The sequence below is a fragment of the Balaenoptera musculus genome, chromosome 1, assembly GCF_009873245.2.
Source record: "Balaenoptera musculus isolate JJ_BM4_2016_0621 chromosome 1, mBalMus1.pri.v3, whole genome shotgun sequence".
NCBI lineage: Eukaryota > Metazoa > Chordata > Mammalia > Artiodactyla > Balaenopteridae > Balaenoptera > Balaenoptera musculus.
In genome coordinates this window covers 157,032,533-157,052,240 of record NC_045785.1, presented here as the reverse complement: position 1 = coordinate 157,052,240, position 19,708 = coordinate 157,032,533, and the positions used below count along the sequence as shown (strand labels likewise).

Here is a 19,708-nt window from a genome sequence, read left to right as displayed (position 1 = left end):
CAAGAAAATTGTTGAATGTAACTTTTTTCTGGGTGTGGGATCAGTGGTTATTCAGTAATGATGATTTTATATTGTATCCTGTAAAATCATTTTTCTACTTAAAAAATTTAGCACGGGATTGCTGAAAATTGTATTCATTCCCTTAATTCAATATTAATCTCATTATTTTGGAGCCATATTTTTCTCTGCTGTGGCCAATACTTAAGCTGTATTTGGGTTATAATTATTTTTAAAATAAGGTGTTGGAACACATTACAGTTAATAAATGTAATAATTGTAGTGAGCAAACAACACTAAAAAGAATGTTTTATCTCCTCAGGGCGTTTTAAAGCATTATTTGATTGTTCCAACACTTTATTTTGCAGACAAAGAAACTGATCAAGCTCATATAGTGGTGAAAGTCCTGGGATAAGCAGAAGTGTTTTTTTAGAGGGGTGAAGAGGAAATGGCTTTGATTGACCTGAGGGAATCAATATACTCAGTATAGGATGGCTAGTTACCACTCAGATGTTGGTGCTTCTTTAAGGTTTTTCTTTTAAAATTGTTGTTTCTGTCAGGCATTCTCTCTTTACTAAATATTACTCAATTTTGGTTGAAGGGCAAGGGATGTAGCACCTGGGAAAGCTGCCTGATCCAGTTTCTAAGAGTGGTTAATAGGACTGGGTATAGTCCCTAAGGACTTCTATTTTAGTTTTGAAGAATAAATTGGTTATATTTAAAAAAATAAACTTCAGTTTGAGCAATGCTAGCTTCATACTACTATATTTTAATGTTTAATAGCACATGGGTAGTGGATGCCAGTATTCAGATGCAGATAGTTAAGTGTTGTACTCTAATATTTTTTTAAAAATTGTATGTTTACCAAAAACAACTTATAATACCAAAGAAGTGGAAATATCCCATAGCCTATGAAATGTATCACAGATTCGGATGAAACTGTTTCACAGTGAGGACATTTCACATATGAGTGAAACTGAACTCGGTGATTTTCAGGATAATTCAAAAAAACTTTAGGAATTTCTAGCTTTAATGTTATATAGATGTATTTGAATTGTGCCTCAGAAAAATACTGCATGAATAGTAATTTTTAAAAATATTGGCCAGTATGTTGAAAGAATAGTTCACTGTCTGACATTCTTTAAGGCATCTTGCTAAATGTTTTGGCTTAAAATTTTTAATGTGTGTAGTTTCAAGAAAATCTGATTAAAGATGTTGGTAAACTTGATAACACTTTTTAGAACAGAAGATGATTAAGATACAAAGGCAGAAAGGCATAAACCGTGAAGTTCATGTGTTTTTTTGGCTAGGCGAGTCACTTATTTGCTTTTAGACTGGAACACAGCATCAAAGTTCATAATTTTATACTTTTAAGTGAAAGCACATAGAACAGCAGCTGTTGTTTCCTGGCATCTTTCTAAAGAGATATTTAAACTTAAGTATATATATTTGTTATAGAAAAGAATTTTATGAAATGACCTTCTTTTCTGTCTTTGCATTTGCATTATTTTCAACTGACTCTTTTAAGATAGCTCTTTGTACTTTCTGTTTTAGTAAAATAGGACTTGGAATTTAGTTTAAAAATTTTTTTTGACCTTAGAAAACTCCATGGTATAGTATAATTTAAAAAGAATAAAACTGTTTAATTCCAGTAGTACATATTTTTAAAATCTAGTTTACCCAAAGTTATGCCAGGTAATGGCATAGTTCCTAAGTGGAGAAATATACCCTAAGTTGTAGAAGCAAGGACTTTTCTTAAAAGTAAGTACAAATTCTAAATAAAAGCATCTTTCTACTAAGTGGAAGCCGTATGTCAGGAGATCTTACTGTCCAAAAGAAAATTTTATTTACCATTCACTATAAGGCAGCTCTTCATTTTTGAGGCTGGGTTTATTTGGGGGGTGGCCGGGGGAGGTGGTGGTGATGGGCAGTTTGGACTTGGATAGTCACTAATTAACTTCCACCTAAAACTCTGACATGAAGGTTAGCACTTTTCACATTCTTAAATTAAAAGTCTGTCAGGTCACACTGGTCTATACAGGGTGAGTTATCCAGTGTTTTGTACATCCTAAAAAAATCTTTGACAAGTGAATACCAGAAAATGTTTTTCCTACTTTGTGTGAAATAGGTACTTTCTGAGGAAAAGGAATAAAACACCCAATGCACATTGCATTAGATTCTAGAAAGTAAATTGATGATCCTTACGCTATGTAAAGATTTTTATAGTTTCAGAATCAGCATGAAAATTAAGTGGGTGCTTTGACCCTTCACTGCCAGTTTGTCATTCGTTTTATACGTTATTAATAAATGAGTGGTTCATAACAAATGAGCCTATTGGCTGTTAGCTGCTTATAAGAAGAAACTGGAACCCCTATTTAGTTTGGGGCTGAATGTTAATCTCTGTGAAGTACTTTATCTTTACTGAAAGATTTGTATGTTCTCATATCCTGCAATTTTTAAAAAGCAAATTATTCTACAGAGACCATTATAATAGAAACTTAATATTTAAACAGCACAGAATCATTTATATAATTTTGCATTTTATTATATTTTGAATAACTTCCATGATATTGAGTCTTCAAGTCATTTTCCTTCATGATGCCTTGGTTTTAAGAAAATCTTTCCTCTCAAACTTACTGGAAACATTTGAAAATGAGGGTTATTTGCTTGTAGAAGTATGGATAATGACAAGAAAAGAAATCAATGAGCAAATATACAGGTTGTTTTATTAAAATTTATTTTTATTAGAATGGTAGGTAAAGACTGTTTTCTGTAATTTCTGTCTATGTGTTAGGTAATACTGCCCTCAGAGGGCCAAGGTAAGTAAATTCATTTTTAACATTGAGAAGCAGCTTTTCTGCTGTTTATCTGATCTTTAAACTTGCTCTGGGGAGGAAAAATGGACTTCTTTGAATCATTGAATAGTGTTTGATTTATGGTTGCATATCTTTGATTTGTTCTGTTCTTTAAATGTGTTAGCTGTGTCTGTGTACCTCACTTTGATGACAGCCTCTAAGCATGTTCAGTTCTTTTCTAAGAAAATTATAACAGACGACTGGCCACATATTGCCAAATTAGATTGGTTTACAAAGAGAATAAGAAAATTACCTAGAAAAGTTAAGATGATTTTACTGGGTGTGTGGGTGTGTTTTACTTTTTGTCTCTTTGATAGCAAATATTCTGGTATTCAAAATTATTTGAACCACGCTTTTGAATGTATGGCAGCATCCATTGAAATGGAAGCATTATATTCCCTTCAGTTTTATAAACCTAAGCATAATCACATCTTTCAAATACAATAAATCCAGAATAATGTACTTCACTGGATATGTAATTGTTATATGTAAATATAAATATACTAAAAGTTGAAATACACTATTATTCCATTTATAAAAGCCTAACATTAATGTGTGGTTTAACATGTCTCTGAATTCAGAGTATTTAAGATTAAATGATAATTAACTTGTGTAATAAAGAAGTAAAGTGGGAAAGGCCTGATGTGAAAATAATGACTTGCATGCTTTTGCCTTTTGCTTTTTGTATGTAGGTAACTTTCTTATGAGATAATTTGAAACAAACATTGAGATGTTTAGTAGTAAATCCAATGGAGTGCTTGCTTTTTTTTTTTTTCCCCTGGAGTTACTTGATACTGAATTAAGAAAGACTATTTCTGTGACAGCATTACCAGTTTTTAGTGAAAGACTTCAATTGGTCGAGCATAAATGACATGTAATTCATTATTATCAGTAATAATAGGAGATAAAAATAGGATATAAGCAAAGTGAATAACAAACATTGAAACTTTATCCACTAAAAAACAGCATGTACTTTGCTCAACTAATGTGGAACAGTGATAGTCTGTATAAATGAAATTAACAAATTACATTTGAAATTTTTTTGTTTTTTGTTGTTGGTTTTTTGTCTGTTTGTTTTGTTTTTTTTGGGGGGGGGCGGTTGGTAGCCCATACAGGGAACAAACCCTACATTTGAAATTTTTTTAAATTATATAAGTTTCAGGTGTATAGCATTATAATTCAATATCTGTATATACTACAGAGTGATCACCATCATCACCATACGGTTGATCCCCTCTACCTATTTTGCCCAGTCCCCAAGCCCCCTTCCCCTCTGACAACCACCAATCTGCTCTCTGTATCTACGAGTTTGTTTTTGTTTGTTCATTTGTTTTTTGATATTCCACATATGAGTGAAAGCACATGGTATTTGTCTTTCTCTGTCTGACTTTAGCCTAATACCTTCAAGGTCTATCCCTGTTGCTAATGGCAGGATTTCATTCTTTATTTATGGCTGAGTAGTATTCCATTATATATATTGTGGTATATATTGTGTATATATACACCACATCTTCTTTATCCATTCATCCATTGATGGATACTTAGGTTGTTTCCATATCTCGGCTATTGTAAATAATGTTGCTGAATATCGGGGTACAGATATCTTTGTGAATTAGTGTTTTCATGTTCTTTGGATAAAGCTACCCCAGAAGTGGGGTAGCTGGGTCATATGGTAGTTCTATTCTTAATTTTTGGAGGAAACTCTATACTGTTTTCCATAGTGGCTGCACCAGTTTACAATCCCACCAGCAGCATCCCGGGGTTCCCTTTTCTCCACATCTTCTCCAGCATTTGTTATTTCTTGTAACAAATCACGTTTTATTTTATTTTATTTTATTAATTTATTTGTTTTTACATTTTATTTTAAATACTCGATTTACTTTTGTGCAGTTTAATACGTTGTACATATTAGGCACTCACTAAGTCTTTTTTGATTAGCCGTACTTTTAAGAGGTTTTATTTATTTAACAAATGCTTGTATAATACTTAGTATGAGCCAGATGTTCTATGTGCTTTACAAGTGCTAATTTATTTCTTCTTCACTACTGTTGTCCCCACTTTCCAAAAGAGGAAGCTGAGGCACAGAGAGATGAAACAGCATGCCCAAAGGCACACAACTAGTGAGTGGCAGAGTTGGCATTTGAAGTCTGGACTTCACATAATGTGTGCTCTGTAAAATGCTGGCCTCATTTTTGAAAGCTTGAGCAGCATGGCAGAGTAGAATTTTGTTGATTGCAATAGATTTTTATTCAGATCTCAACTTTGTCCTTTACCTGTTACCAGTGTCTCAGAGCCTCAGCATCACTGTCTGTGTAACGTGAGAACGTCCTAGCACCAGTCTCTCCATGCCTATGTGAAGAGGTCTCTTGTGCATAATTCCTGAGCACAGTGCTTGGCTCAGTACATTCAAGTGCCCTTGCCTGCCTTGCTTTCCCCACTTACATACTGTGATACAAGTCTCAGTAAGTCTCAGTAAGTATATCGCCTAGGGAAAACAAAGGAGGGAAGAGAGAAGTTACGAAAGGCCATGGATTCACCCTCAGAATAATAGAGTTTGTGATTTGATGCAGTGTAATTTTTGGGTCCCATGCTATTGGAAAGCTATTATAGGAGACACTCCATTGGTGAGAGTCCAAGATAAAACCTGATTCTATTTTGTTGAGTTTTGTTCTGTAAGGCAGTGATTTTAATTTAGGGGTGGGAAGGTTGAATCACCTGAGGGTTTTTTCAAATGTCACAGGGCTCCTCCTGATGAGCAAGCACTACAACTTTCTCTGCCAACTCCCTGTCCCTGCCATAGTGAGACACTATTATTGTATATATTGTTGTATATTTTACCCATCAGGTGTTACAACAGAAAAATGGATTGAGCTTTGCAGGGTTGTGTTATAGTGGGATTTCTATTTGAAAGAGCTTTTCTGACATGAGTGTAGTCCCTGTTCTGCATAGTGGTAGGTTTATTCATCCATTCAAGTACTAGAAAATGCCAGCCTTCTCTGTGGTAGGTGCTGGTGGTACATGTAAGTAGGTTTGCAAATGGACTCAGCCCTTCCATGTTTGATACTCATTAAGACTGTTTACTGCAGTGTAAGATATTACATTGATTTTAATATTTAGAGAATATGATGTGGTGAAAAGCAAAATATTTACAGTAAGGAAGTTGTAAAAATTTCTATTAAAGTCTTTTTAAATTTGTCCATTTCTTTGAAATAGTTTAAAATTCTGTTGGCCCTAGCTACTCCGTTAAAATACTGCAGGAATGACTGTATGCTTAATGCAGTGTGTGGAGTTGGAGACTTTTTCCTTATAATGCAGGAAGCAGATTAAAAAGAAAGCTTTGCTTTTGCAATCTACAAGGGCGTAAATGTAAGCAAAATAATAATTTAGTTCACATTTAACCCAGCAGGAAGCTGAGTACAGATTGAGTAATTCTCCACAACATATCTACTGCTAAGTAAACTAATCTCACGGTTTATTCTTCACTAAATTGCCAAGATGCTGTTTTTCTGCTGGCTAGTTTGTATGTGTGCTTTGTTCTCTCTCTCTCTCTCCATTTTCCTTGCTTTTCTCTCACATTAAAACTTAATACTATAACTTTATTAAGATATTCTTATGTTTAAAAGAATGATTAGTAAGTATCACATTTTTGGCTTACAGTGTAGTGTTTCCTAAAAACAAAGGGAACCAGGATTTGATTAACTAATTTACAGAATACCATGAAACAAGTACCAGAATGTTTAAAGGTAGATAGTAATTGTACAATTTTCTGGATAACAAAAGAAAATTATAAAGTAGACTAAGTACTGGCAGACCCGGCATTCTGAGATCTTAGAGAAGCTGGCATTCCAACATCTTGTGGTATTCAGTGCATAGGTACTTTTCTCATGATTGCTTCAAGCTTCAAAGCAAAACATGGATCCCAGGCTTCTTTAGGAAGTAGATATGAAAACTATATTTAATATAAAAATGACAAGTTCATGCATTATGCAGTGGAAGCAAAATTTCTTGACTATAATATACTTTTCAAAATAATCATGAAAGAGCATATGTGGTAAAGCAGAGGAATGTGGGTACATCTGGAAAGCATTTAAGGCATCTTGGAAGCATGATGCGAAATCACCAAAATTGTAAACACCTTCCATCTGGCCAGTTGCAGTGGTAACATTGACTAGTACAAGAGCAGACAAATCTCTCAGTGACCTTATGCGATAGTCATACAACCTGGGTGAAATCATCATAAAGATCTGAATGTTTTGCGATATGACCTCATGAATCAATACTATACAGAAAATCATGAGAGAAAAAGACAGGCCTGGGCAGTATCTTGAAATGTGAAAGGCAAAAGTGTGTTATATGTTATGCTGGATGGAAATAGTATCATAAACTATATAACCGTGCTTCTCTGCTTGCATTGTCATGAGGCTTCAAAGAGGAGGGGGTGCAGGGCCCATCTTGAATTAACACAGCAGCAAACCTGGATTAACACAGTTCATTTGTGGAACGTTGAAGGACCATATGCTGATACTGCTCCCAGTCTCTTCCCCCACAGAAATGCATCAAACAGCAAATATTATTGAACACCTTTTTCACAAGGCACATAGGTTGCTTTTTGGAAATGCCAAGGCATAGGAGATATTGCCATCCCTCAGTATGACCTCCTGGAGCATTAAAAATGACTGAAGAAGTGGAAGAAGTTTTCGTTTTGAATTTTAATTGCTCAGTCATCTGCTTTTCTCTAGCTCTATTTTCACTGCTGCCTACTATACTTAAAGCTCCGTGAGGGCAGGTACTATGCCTGTATCATTCATTGCTGCATTCTCAGTGCTTTTTTTAGTGCCTTTTTTTAGTAAGTATTTTGACACTCACTAAATATTTTTGAATGACTGAATCTATTAGAAGCCCATTTCCCGCAATTTTAAATAAAAATGTTTAAAGAACCTTATTCTTTGATCTGTGATGCTCATTGAGCAGTACCTTAAAATGACTGAGCTGGGCAAGAGCCATTAATGCTTTTGGCATGTTTTTCAGACATCACCTAATTTTCAGAGACTGTCAACACACATCCAGAGCTGGTTAATGGCTGTTTGTTGAAGAGATTGCATAGAAGACACCATAGAATTTAACGATTTTAGTTTGCCCAAGGGCAAAGAAAGAACATCCTTGAAAAGGACTTAATGAAAGGGGAATGATAACCTAAAAATTTAGGTTTGCAGGAGCTGCAAAAGAGTCAACATATATTTAGTAAGCACCTACAGTGTTCAAAAGCACTTTCATTTATTAAAATTTCAGATTGTCCCTATGCAGTTGAAAAATTGTTATTATGCTAGCTCATTGCAATGTAGATAATATAAAAAAATTCTTTAAGATTATTTTCAAGACATCTATAAAACAGTATGATGATAATTTCAGTGAATAGAATAGAAACTCATTTCTTCTATTCCCTCAGAGATAGAAATAGGGCTTTTACTTAGAACTAATTGGAATATGATACTTGGATCTGCTATATAAAAATGTAACAGGCAATTTCAAGAATTGCAAATATTTTATTATGTTTATCATTATACATTTCTTCAGTAACTATATTTAGTTATAAGATATTTACAATATAGCACACTATTATGAATTATATATTCAGTATTCATTTATTTATAGTGCTAATATTTATTTATGAAAATCCACTAGTGGAAAAAAGATTCTGCCATGTTTTCTTTGAGGAAGTTCACATGTGTAAATTTGGTTGGCATCTGTCAACAAGCAGCAGAATATTTACAGTATTGGGAACCATAAAATTAAATAGATTTTATACTGAAATTAACATTAAGGCTCTTTTTGTCTTAGGTAAAAATTGACCCATGAAGACTTTTACTTAAGACTAATGGTTTCTTAAAGTCATATAAATTTATTTTTATTGACAGCTGTCATTTTTTGATTTAAAGCACTTCTTTGGAAATTCTTAAAATACTTATATTTTCATGGTATTGTACCCTGTGTATGTCATTTAATAAAAATAATTCAGAGAGATCTAAGACTTGTGCTTTTTTCTTTGGAAGACTAGTTACCTCTGTGATATCCTACCCCTATCTTTAAAAAAAAAGTAAAAGGTATTAAATCAGTGTTGTGTTTTGCTATTGGATAACCTGTTTTATTTCTTTAGCTAGGCTTTGTTTTATATACCTGAAACTAGTTAAAGAGACTTTTTTTCTGCTGGTGGAGTAAACTTATTACTGATTGCTGCGTATTGCCTCATTTATGTAAATACTCCTGAGTAAGTGCTGTATTGAGTAGTAGAATGTTTAACGTGAGGTGAATTGTAAATATTACCACAAATGATAATGGCTTCATTTAATAATAATAATAATAATCTAACACTTGTTATATGCCAGGTAATGTTTTAAGTCCTTTTTATGTCCTTCCAAACCCTTCAGGTAGGTACTGTTATGATTCTCATTTTTCAGGTGAGGAAACTAAGGTGTAGAGAGGTTAATTTCCTGCAGCTGATAAATGGAAGAGTCAGAATTCAAACTCAAACTATTATCCCTCAGAGATGACAAAGACAAATAATATTACATCTTAAAAACTTGGATTGTGGGACTTCCCTGGCGGTCCAGGGGTTAAGACTCTGCACTTCCAACGCAGGGGACATGGGTTCGATCCCTGGTCGAGGAACTAAGATCCCATGTGCCACGTGGTGCAGGCAAGAAAAAAACTTGGACTGTGATTAAACAAGAAAATACAATATAAAAAACTCAGTGTTTTCAGGAAAGCTAAGTTTCAGCTTTATGATGAGTCAAAACAGTAATGCCTCTTTCCTGACATGCATGTGAGAATGCCTTCAGCCTCTTCCTTAGCAAGTGATTAGCTTTTGAAGCCTCTGTTACAGCAAGTATGAGTGGCCATTGGTAATTTTAAAAGCTATATCACCTGTATCTATAACAGAAACCATAATTTCAGTTTGCTTTGAGAAATTACAAGAAGTAAATTATTAAGTAAGGTAAGAAAGCTGGCAAAAGTCCAGAATCTGAAGTCCTCATAACTAAGTAAAAACTGTGAACTCCAGTAAACAGCTTCTTCCAACCCCACATTTCATAAATAGGATTCTCTGCTATTTATAGAAGTGATGTGGATTTTTCCCTCTGTATGCGTAAGGTATTAACTATGAGTCTCTATACCACTCATGCCAAGAACTTAATCAGTAGGGTTTTGTTTGTTTATTTGTTTGGTTTCTGTAGACAAGCCTTTGGTTATAGTGTTGAGACGCTGCATTAGTTTTCTAGCGCTGCTGTAACAAATTACGGAAAATTGGGTGGCTTAAAACAACAGACATTTATTCTCTCACAGTTCTGGAGGCCAGAAGTTAGAATCAAGGTATCAGCAGGTGTAAGCAGCAGGTGTAAGTTAGAATCCAGGTGTAAGGCTCCCTGTGGAGACTTCAGAGGAGAATCCTTGCCTCTTACAGTTTCTGGTGTCTTCAGATAGTCCTTTGCTTGTGGTGCATCATTCCAATATCTGTCTCCATGGTCACATTGCCTCTTCCTTTTCTCTATGTGTCAAATCTTCTTCTGCTTCACTTTTATAGATATTTGTAATTGGATTTAGGGCTCACCCAGATAATCCAGGATAAGCTTCTCTTTTGAGAAGCTCCTCTTCTCAAAATCCTTTTGCCATGTAAGGTGTTATTCCCAGTTTCCAGGGATTAGGGTGTATACATACATTTTGGGTTCACCAGTCTACTACAGAAGCCAAAATATCAGAAACTTTGTTAGAAATTATGTGTTGTGATGTTCGTAATAGCATACTTCAAAACATATAAAGCCTCCAGCCAAGGAGTACGAAAGAATTGGAAGCACCCATTAAGGTAGATAGAAAGTTGTGATAGAAATCTTGTCCAGGTGTAACCATGGTGCTTGCTGACAGTGCATACAAATTTCGAATGTATATTGATGGGTATCCATGGAACAGTCTCTTGAGAGGACTTGGTACCCCATAAATGCTGCTGCTTTATTTAACAAGACTTTCTCCCCATTATAACCAGGCTGTCTCTTAAATTAGTTCAAGTCTATGGGCTATAAATATAAAGATATGATGCAACTTGGTTTTAATGCGGCAGGTATAAACTTAGGGGTAAATGCTATGCTTAAAAAATAAAATGTGGTTGACTTCTAGCAGTCTATCTAAAAGGATCTGTGGCAGAGAGGGTAACTTTATTCTAGGCACTTAGCCCCTGTAAAAGCCAGGACTTTTTGGCCATATTTTTAGAGCAGCCTGAGAAGATGTGCCTTATTTGAACTGTCACTGCCTCAGCTGAGTGAATTAAGAAAGTGTTCCATGACCAGCTGGACAAGATCCGGTTTTCTTGGGAACCCCAAGGCTGCAGGAACAATTCTACTTTGCCATCAATTTACACAGTGTCTTGCCAAGGTGTTGTGAAAAGCTATAACTTTTTTTATTCTTTTAAGCTAGGAATATTATCCTTCTTCTGTACTGGGTTTAGAAGGTGGCAATAAGCTCACTTTTTTCTTTTATTAATACCTTATGAGTTTGTGTCCTTGTAAGGCCCATTTCTTTGAGCCTCGGTTCCACTTCTGGAACTAGAAAATGAATATTTAATTAGGCCAACACATCATGCTATTATATGAGCTTTAGTTGAGAATGTTTATAGGAACCTATAAAAAAGGATCCACTTTCAGGAATACTCAGAACCCTTCTGCAAATTTTAGGGGGCACCTGAAATCTTGTGTAATACTGGAATATAAGCTTTATGAGTTAGAGACCATTTTTTGGGGGGGGGGTCTGCAACTGTGTTCCTAGCACCTAGAATAAATTAGTAAATACATGAATGCACTCCAAGCACTTTCTCAGAAAGTCCATTCATATTATAGATGAAAAATGACAAAATAAAAATTACCTTCAAGAGTCTTCATTGAAAGTTTGAGATCCACTATTAGCTTAGCGTGACAGTACAGTTGTTGATTAACTGAATCAATTCAAAATTAGTAATAAAATTTTGTGAGAAATACTTATTTTTATCTAATAAAGAAGGGAAATTTTGACTTTCCAGCTTTTCTTCTGGGTCAATGACTATCTCACAGTCTGGGTATAATGTATTACCTGTCAGGGATGCATAATAGATTTATTTTTAAGAACTTTTTGGTAACCAGAAGTCCTACTATAAACCACATAAAATACTTTAAATTTCTTAAGATTTGTTTAGTAAAAAGATAAAATTTTGTGGTGATGTTTTGTGTCTTTTATCTGCGCTTGTAAATACTTAGTGGCTGACAGGAAATTATTCGTAGAAATGAAAACTTTTATTTAATTATACACTTTTAAAATAAGTGTATTTAGTACTCTTAAAAAATAAGAAGAAATGATGTATAAGAAGAAATGGTGTTATCTGATTTTTTCTTTTTTAAAATTTTCAAAATGAATTACTTTCATTTTATCTTTGGTATAATTATTAAACCATTATTATTTAGCTTATCAGACTTATAGCACTTTGTACCTGTATTGTTTTAAAATAGCATTTGAACTCTAAATATTATATTGCTAATTAGAGAACATTTTATATTTTATATTTTAAATTTTATATAGGAATACTTAAATATGAATGGAAAAATAAAACAATAAGTACAATCAAGAAAGGAACTGTTTCATTTTTTAATGGGGACTGTGGGTTTAGCATTCTGGTTTTACAAATTTGGCCTGTGTTTATTCACATTAGGGCCATATTTTTAAGTAAATTAAACTGAGGAGGGGTGTCAGGTTTTCCTTTTCTTTCCCTTAAGTTCCTCTTGTGTGCTTATATACTTGTGGGGAAGATATTCATATACATATTTATTCATTTAGTAAGTTATTATTGAGCATCGATAAAGTGGCAGGCACTAGGTTGGGCACTTGGAGTGTATCACTTGAAGGAAAAAGAACTGACAATGTTTACTTCCGATGGTTAAAACTGAGTTTTAAAGCAAAGAGTAGAATTTTGGAGAACATATCTGCCATCATGAGCTTCACAGCTTCCTACTGCTTACTTTGATTTGTAGTGATAATGAATGTGATTGTATAATGAATTGTGTCAATATTTGGAAGACCAGTATGACTTGGTGGACTAGTGTTTCCTAAACGAACAGTGAGTGATGTTACAAAATCATGCAGAGCGTAAAAGATTCATTCAGTGTGAAATACAGACCAGTGGACTTCACATAGCAGAGTACAGAAAGTTCACTGATAATGGTTTCAAATTCCACATTGCAGTTAACCTTTTAGAAAATGACTGTTTGTCAAATGCTGGTGTAGTATCAAAGAAAGACATCTATAACTATCTGAATACTCTGCCCTTTTCCAGCTACACATCTGTTTGAGCCAGATTTTTTTTTTCTATATTTCAATCAAAACAACATACCGTAACAGGTTAAAGCAGGTATGAGACTGGCTGTCTTCTGTTAAGCCAAAGATTAAAGAGACTTTCAAAGATGTAAAGCAGTTCTGCTCTTCACACTAATTTTTTTGTTTTAGAAAATAAAACTATTTTAATAAAAATATTAATGTTGCATGTAATGAGTTTATTGTTACTATTAAAGGAAGTAATAAGAATTTAAATTTTCAGTTTCTAATACAGTAAACATTATAGATGTAATCTACATACACAAAAATTTGTTGGGTATATTTAAGTATTAAAAGTATTTAAGGGTGTAAAGAGGTCTGCGATAAGAATTTGGAGAATTGCTGATTCAGAGGAATGATTCCACATCTGAAATACATGTTAGGGGTGAGATTATGGAAGAGCTCACATTTTATACTAAGAAACTGACACTTTACAGTAAACAGTAAGGATTCAGAATATTTTTGAGCACAAAATGATATAATGAAAGCAGTACATACAGACATTAGAATTATCTGGAGGTGATAGATGTATAAGATGGAAGGAGGGGGATGAGTAGAATGGGAGAGCAGTCACAGTGCATTAGCAGAAGGGCAGATGTAAGGTGTTAGGGCAGTTTGGGTTGGCTAAATGAGAGAGAGACTTGTGAAGGCAGTATTGACCTACCTACTGATAGGATAAGGAGAGGGAACAGTCAAGTGCTAGGTTTGAACTTCAATAACTGGTGTCAAGAGAAACGGATTTGTAGGGAAAGCTGAACTGCTTTCACATTTTTATAGTGCTGTGATTAACCACTTGAGATTGAAAAGCCAGGTGGAAATAGCCAGTAGAGAACTGAAAATTGAGACCAGGGAGCCTTCCAGCTCCTAGAGTATCATGGAACACCTCTGTTGCTTAAAATTTAAAAGAAGTATGAAGTAAGCAAATGGTGATCCGGTTGTTAAAAATTTATATTTTGGTGGCTAGTTGATAGCTTATATCAAAATCTGATAAAATATACATTTATTGACTATTACGTGCTTGGAACTACCATGTGTTCTTAGTTATTACATTTGTGTGTATGAGTGTGTGTGGTTTTTTTAAGCTCTATTAACCCATGTTCTTTCATTTCCTTGACTTGTTTACAGCATTTGTACAGTTTTTTTCTCATGCATAACAATAAAATGTTGTTTAAACAAGTTACGATCAAGATTTAACAATGAAAACAGAATTTTTATCTTTCTTTTAAAAAATGACACAATTAGTTGTGGTACATGGAAGAGAAACATCTATTTCATGTCCCTCTTATGATAAGTGTTTTTTCATCGAAATTCCTTGATACTGTGTGTATGATTTATTTTCCAAGGCTTTTTAAAACGGCTGAAAATATGCTCTAACAGCCATCTGATACGAAAAACTGAACAAAATGTGTACTCAGTTGAATGATTCTCTGAAGAAATAATGGTGCAAATGAATTATCAAAGTGTGAAATCATTAAAAACAAAACATGTTTGGGTTTTTATTGAATCTTAATTGCAGGCTTATGTATTTTCTTTTGTAAACTAAGTTAAAAGAAAATTGCCTATCTAAATTTTTGGAGGCCAGTGTTGTAGGACATATATTGTACCATAATTTATTTTTCACATAAAAGCTGCTGTTCCTTTTTTCCCCCAGCATTAACATGCATGCTTTCCTCATGTAGGAGAATATATAAAAAACTGGAGGCCAAGATATTTCCTTTTGAAGACAGATGGCTCATTCATAGGATATAAAGAGAAACCCCAAGATGTGGATTTACCTTATCCCCTCAACAACTTTTCAGTAGCAAGTAAGTTAATTATAACTGTTGATTCACCTTGTATTTATTTATTTGTATGGCCTTATGTGTCACATATCATGGGATATATGAAAAGCCTATGAAAAAGTTTAGGTTTGTATTTAATAGAGAAATTTTCAGCTTAGATAGAATTTCAGTTCCTTAGCATAGGGAATATCGATAATGTGTGGTCTTATATAATGCAAAATAGTTTAATATTTTTATAGTTAGAACTTTGTGATAAAAACAATTCCTCAAATACATACCTCAAGTTTTTCTCTATAAAGTGTAAACAAAGACCTTTGAACTTGGTTGCTGGACTGAACTTGGTTGTAAGATGTTGCAGTACTTAGTGCATCTCTAATCAAAGTTTCCTACCATAGTTTTAGCTCTTTTGATTGATTGTATGATAAGAAACAAGTGATTTACATTAGACATTATCTTCTGGGGAGATTTTATGTTTGTAGTAAATTTTTCTTCCTTACAAATATCTAACAAAAATGTTTATAATTTAAACTTATTTAGAAATTGTATATTTGCTTGAACATAGCACAAAATAAACTGAAAGATGATAATGATGATTATAATTGTTATGACCAGGCTTTCAGATTGTTCAAATTACTGATTAATCAATGAAAGGAGTTTTCTGTGTTAATTTAGGAGTAAAGCATTTTAAAAGTTATGTTAGCTTAGAATAAACTTGCATAAGAGATAAAGTTTGTACCATTGGGATAAAATCTTTAACTAGACACCATTCTTAATTTTAATTTTGGTTGTATGTTGTTATCTATTAGCCACGTTTAGAAAAGATGTGAGGGAAAATTGAAGCAAAAAATAAATTAAAAATATAATAAATAGCAACATCAGAAAATCCAAGGTAATAAAAATCCTCAAATATTATAAAAGTCATTTTATCATTATATAGAGCCCCAGTCTTTTTTATAGATACTTTCTTTCAATTTTTTTAAACAATAAGGTAAAACAATAAACCAAAGAGTTTGTGAAATCTTACTTAAAAAAAAAAAATTCTCTGTTTATATAAGTGGATTGTTCCGTAGGGAACTTCATTTTTTAAAAAGTGAGAATACTGTTGTATTTGTGCATTAATTAAGAAAATAATTTTTCTCTCCACCAAATTTATGGCTTTCTTTCAGTAGAAAATTATTTTAAAAATCCTATTGTCAATTGAAATAATATCTTGTATTTTGTATTGACTTTAAGAATGCATTTTCTTTCTAAAGATCTTTTTTGCAAGCATTTGCTTTAAAGTGATAGAAATTGGCTTTTAAAACATAAGCAACATACATTATCATATCTGACCTAAAGCCAGTATGGTTTCTTAGTTTCTTCTATTTTACTAGCAAATGCTATTATTGGTTTGTCTGAAATAATTTATAAAGTATAGAACTCCTGTATCTGCTGATCAAAATGCAGCATTCTTTGACCTTATGAAATTTCACACCTCAACAAGTTTTAAAGACATACTGTATGTCACAGTCTGCCAACATCTGCTCTGACACTTCCGCTGGCAGAGGCTGAAATAAATGCTGCACTCTTGAGGAGAAAACCTATTTAGTGACTGACAGTCAACTTATCCATGAAATCAATATTAGTCGACATCTGTAATCTTTGCTTGTATAATCAAGTAGTTGTGGATAGTTGAGTCAAACTAATAAGTTATAGACCGGCTCCTTAATTTTTGGAAGGGTGTTAACGTGGATCTGATACTAAATAAACTATTTTAAATTGATTATTTTTAACACCTGACTTATTGCAATTGTAAGTTTTATAAATAATAATTATCTGAGGAAATAATGTGTAGTGAAATGGGCCCTGGGTGAAGAAATAGTTCAAATTTAAGCTCCACCAAAAGCTATGAGTATGACCTTGGGCAGGTCATTCTCTGAGACACTGTGGTCTTTAGTCCCTTCATCAGCATAGTGAGAACATCTGGATTCAATGAATTTGTAAGGCCCTTTTGTCTCTAACATTCTGTGATTCTGTGATTCTGTGAGGGGAGTTTGAGCAAGCCCTTGAAGAGTGAGTAGGAATTAAGCAAATTAAAATAGAGGTGAAGGATATTCCAGGCAGAGGGTAACAAAGGATGTTTTCATGAGGTATTAAGAGAAGGAACAGTTGGAGCCAGAGAGGGTTACTCCACTAATAGTTTCCCTTTTGTCCTAGCCCACTTTAGTATATGAAAAAAGGAACTAGAAATACAAGGTATTTCGAAGCTACGTTGGGAAATGTTACATATACACATGTATTCCATTCGTAGCTACAATGAGTCCCCTACTTTTCCTGATAATTAAAAATGGTACTTCAAAAATTAATCTTTGTGGGTTTTAATGAAATTTTACCAAAATAGGTTTTTTATCCATATGAAAAAAGTAAAGTATGAGAACTAGAAGGGATTTGGAATTGATCTTTCCAATCTTCATGAAGTTTCAAATTCCTTTTCTTCTGATTTAAAATTTCCAAACAGATAAGTCTTTATACTAGTTTCTACTTTTCAGTCCACTGCAGTCTAACTTGCTTTCTTCTTCACTTGATTGAAACCACTTTTAGTAAGTTCTCCAGTGACCCCTTAATTGCTAAGAGTAGTAGACATTTTTCAGTTTTTCTTTTCCTGGATTTATATCTGGGATATATTTTATACTTTTGATTACTACTTCCTTTTTGGGATGATCTCTCCCATTGTGTTCTAGGATGCTTTTCTTTCCTGGTTTTCTTCCTTTGCCTATTGCATGCATTTTGATATCTAACTGGGTTCTGGCCAAGGACTGTTCTCACTATGTACCCTCTCCCTGGATGGTCACATTCATATTAAGGTTTCAGTTACTCCTAGTATGCAGCTTGCTCCCACACTTATGTATCTTCAGGGCAGGCCTCTTTTCTGAGCATTAAGGTACTATATTCAACTGACTGCTGGACATCTCTACCTAGATATTCTTTTGTAGTCAACATATCCTAAGCTGAACTGAAGATAATTTTGTCAACTTTCCCCCCTGTATTCACTACCTCAGTTCTGTCTTGAGCAGAAACCTGGGTCTATTCCATGCCTTTTTTTTTCTTCAAATCTTCACCCCACTCCCAATTCATTTCTAGTCCTGCTGGTTTTGCTTATTTCTTTAACTTACGTCCTTCTCTGTAACCACCCTAGAATAAGCCCTCATCATCTCTGCTATAGATTCTTAACTATAGATCTCTGCCTGTAGTTTCTACCACTCATATTCTTCCTTCACATGACTGTCAAAGTGATCTTTCTAAAATTAAATACTAACTATGCTGCTACCCTATGAAAGCCCTGCCCTGGATCTTCATTGCCTACTGGATAAAGTCCAGATTCCTTCTATATCACACAAAGATCTCCTCAATCTGGCCTCTGCTTTCAACTCTTGCCTCATCTCTCTTCTGCTGTCCAATTATACTTTGGCAGTACTGAACTGCTTATAATTCCCTATATAAACTATGCTGCTTTCCTACTCTGAGCCTTTGTTTTTGCTGTTCCCTCTGATTGGAATGTCCTTCTGTCCTCTATTTGCTGGAATAATTTTTTTTTTTGTCCTTTAAGACAATTCAGATTTAAATCCCTATCCTCATTCCTTGCTAAATTATTCCTCTCTGCTCTTTACAACGCTGTTATCTTTTGTTGTTATCACATTGTTTCTCGCTTGTCTTGTTCATGTGTATGTCTCGTCCACTAATCTGTGAGTTATTTTAGGGGAAAAAGCCTAGTGTTATCTTATATCTCCTAGTGCCTACATACTAGGGTTTAATAACTTTTTGAGTGAATGTCTGAAAACATCTAGTCCAGATTTCTCCTTTTTTAGATGAGAAAAAAGAAGCCTTTGAAAATTCAGTGATCTTTTTAAGGTTGCTTTACTAGGTAGTGGTAGTTAAGTATCAAGATTAAAACTCAAATCTCTCTACTGTCATTTAGGTGTTATCTCCCACTCTGCACTAGCTGCCCCCCCCCCCCCCCCGCCGCCAATTCCCCGCCTCCATTCTGTGCCATTTTCCCTATCTAGAGCTTTGAGATCTGATTTTGGGTCCGATTCCAAATCTTAAATTCTAAATATCCTTTGGCATGCGGATTGTAAACTCTCCAACACCTATAAAATGCGGATAACAGTATTTGACCTTTATCCTTTTTTGGGTGGAACAAATATGAACTATATGTGCAGTTGCCTTCTAAATATACTATAGAAATGTAAGTAAAATAATATTTTTTTCAAGAAAATTATATCTCTAATCAGAATTATGGTTAGGTAAGTTACTAATTATATATTGAGATTTATCTTGGCATAGGAAGCATTACACTTTGACTGAAAAATAATATAGGCTACATACAAGCATTGTTGCAAAGCTATTTTCAAAGGTACATTGAGCACAATAGCTTGTCTACCCAGTTAGTAGTCATGGTCTGACATTTTGACAGTTATTAGCCCAACTCAGAAGTGGAAACAATTGCCCAATGGAGAACTTGAACATTTGCCCAGGTCTTGAGGCTCATCCTACTTTTGATCTAATTCTTCCTCCTCACAGTGGTGGGAAGGGAGAAGTGCCAGCCTGTGTCCCCAGGAGCACCTACCAGAATTCTCCCTTATTCCATGTTGCAGAAACTGGCCCACTCTGACAATATCCCTTTCCTTTCTGAAACCTTTCTTCTATCTTCTTCTA

At 34.1% G+C, this 19,708-nt stretch overlaps 1 protein-coding gene across 5 annotated transcripts in view; it reads left to right on the top strand.

Annotated features, from left to right (window-relative positions):
* Positions 1–19,708, top strand: part of AKT3 (AKT serine/threonine kinase 3) — a 392,845-nt gene that overhangs the window by 140,647 nt on the left and 232,490 nt on the right. For 3 of the 5 annotated variants that reach the window (XM_036863094.1, XM_036863086.1, XM_036863111.1), the window contains exon 3: positions 14,912–15,037. The exons of 1 other annotated variant lie outside the window; for it this stretch is intronic. In XM_036863094.1, the coding sequence (XP_036718989.1) occupies positions 14,912–15,037 (126 nt within the window). Of the gene's footprint in view, positions 1–14,911; positions 15,038–19,708 lie in introns of those variants that run through there. One more of the 5 variants, XM_036863120.1, reaches the window with a different exon arrangement.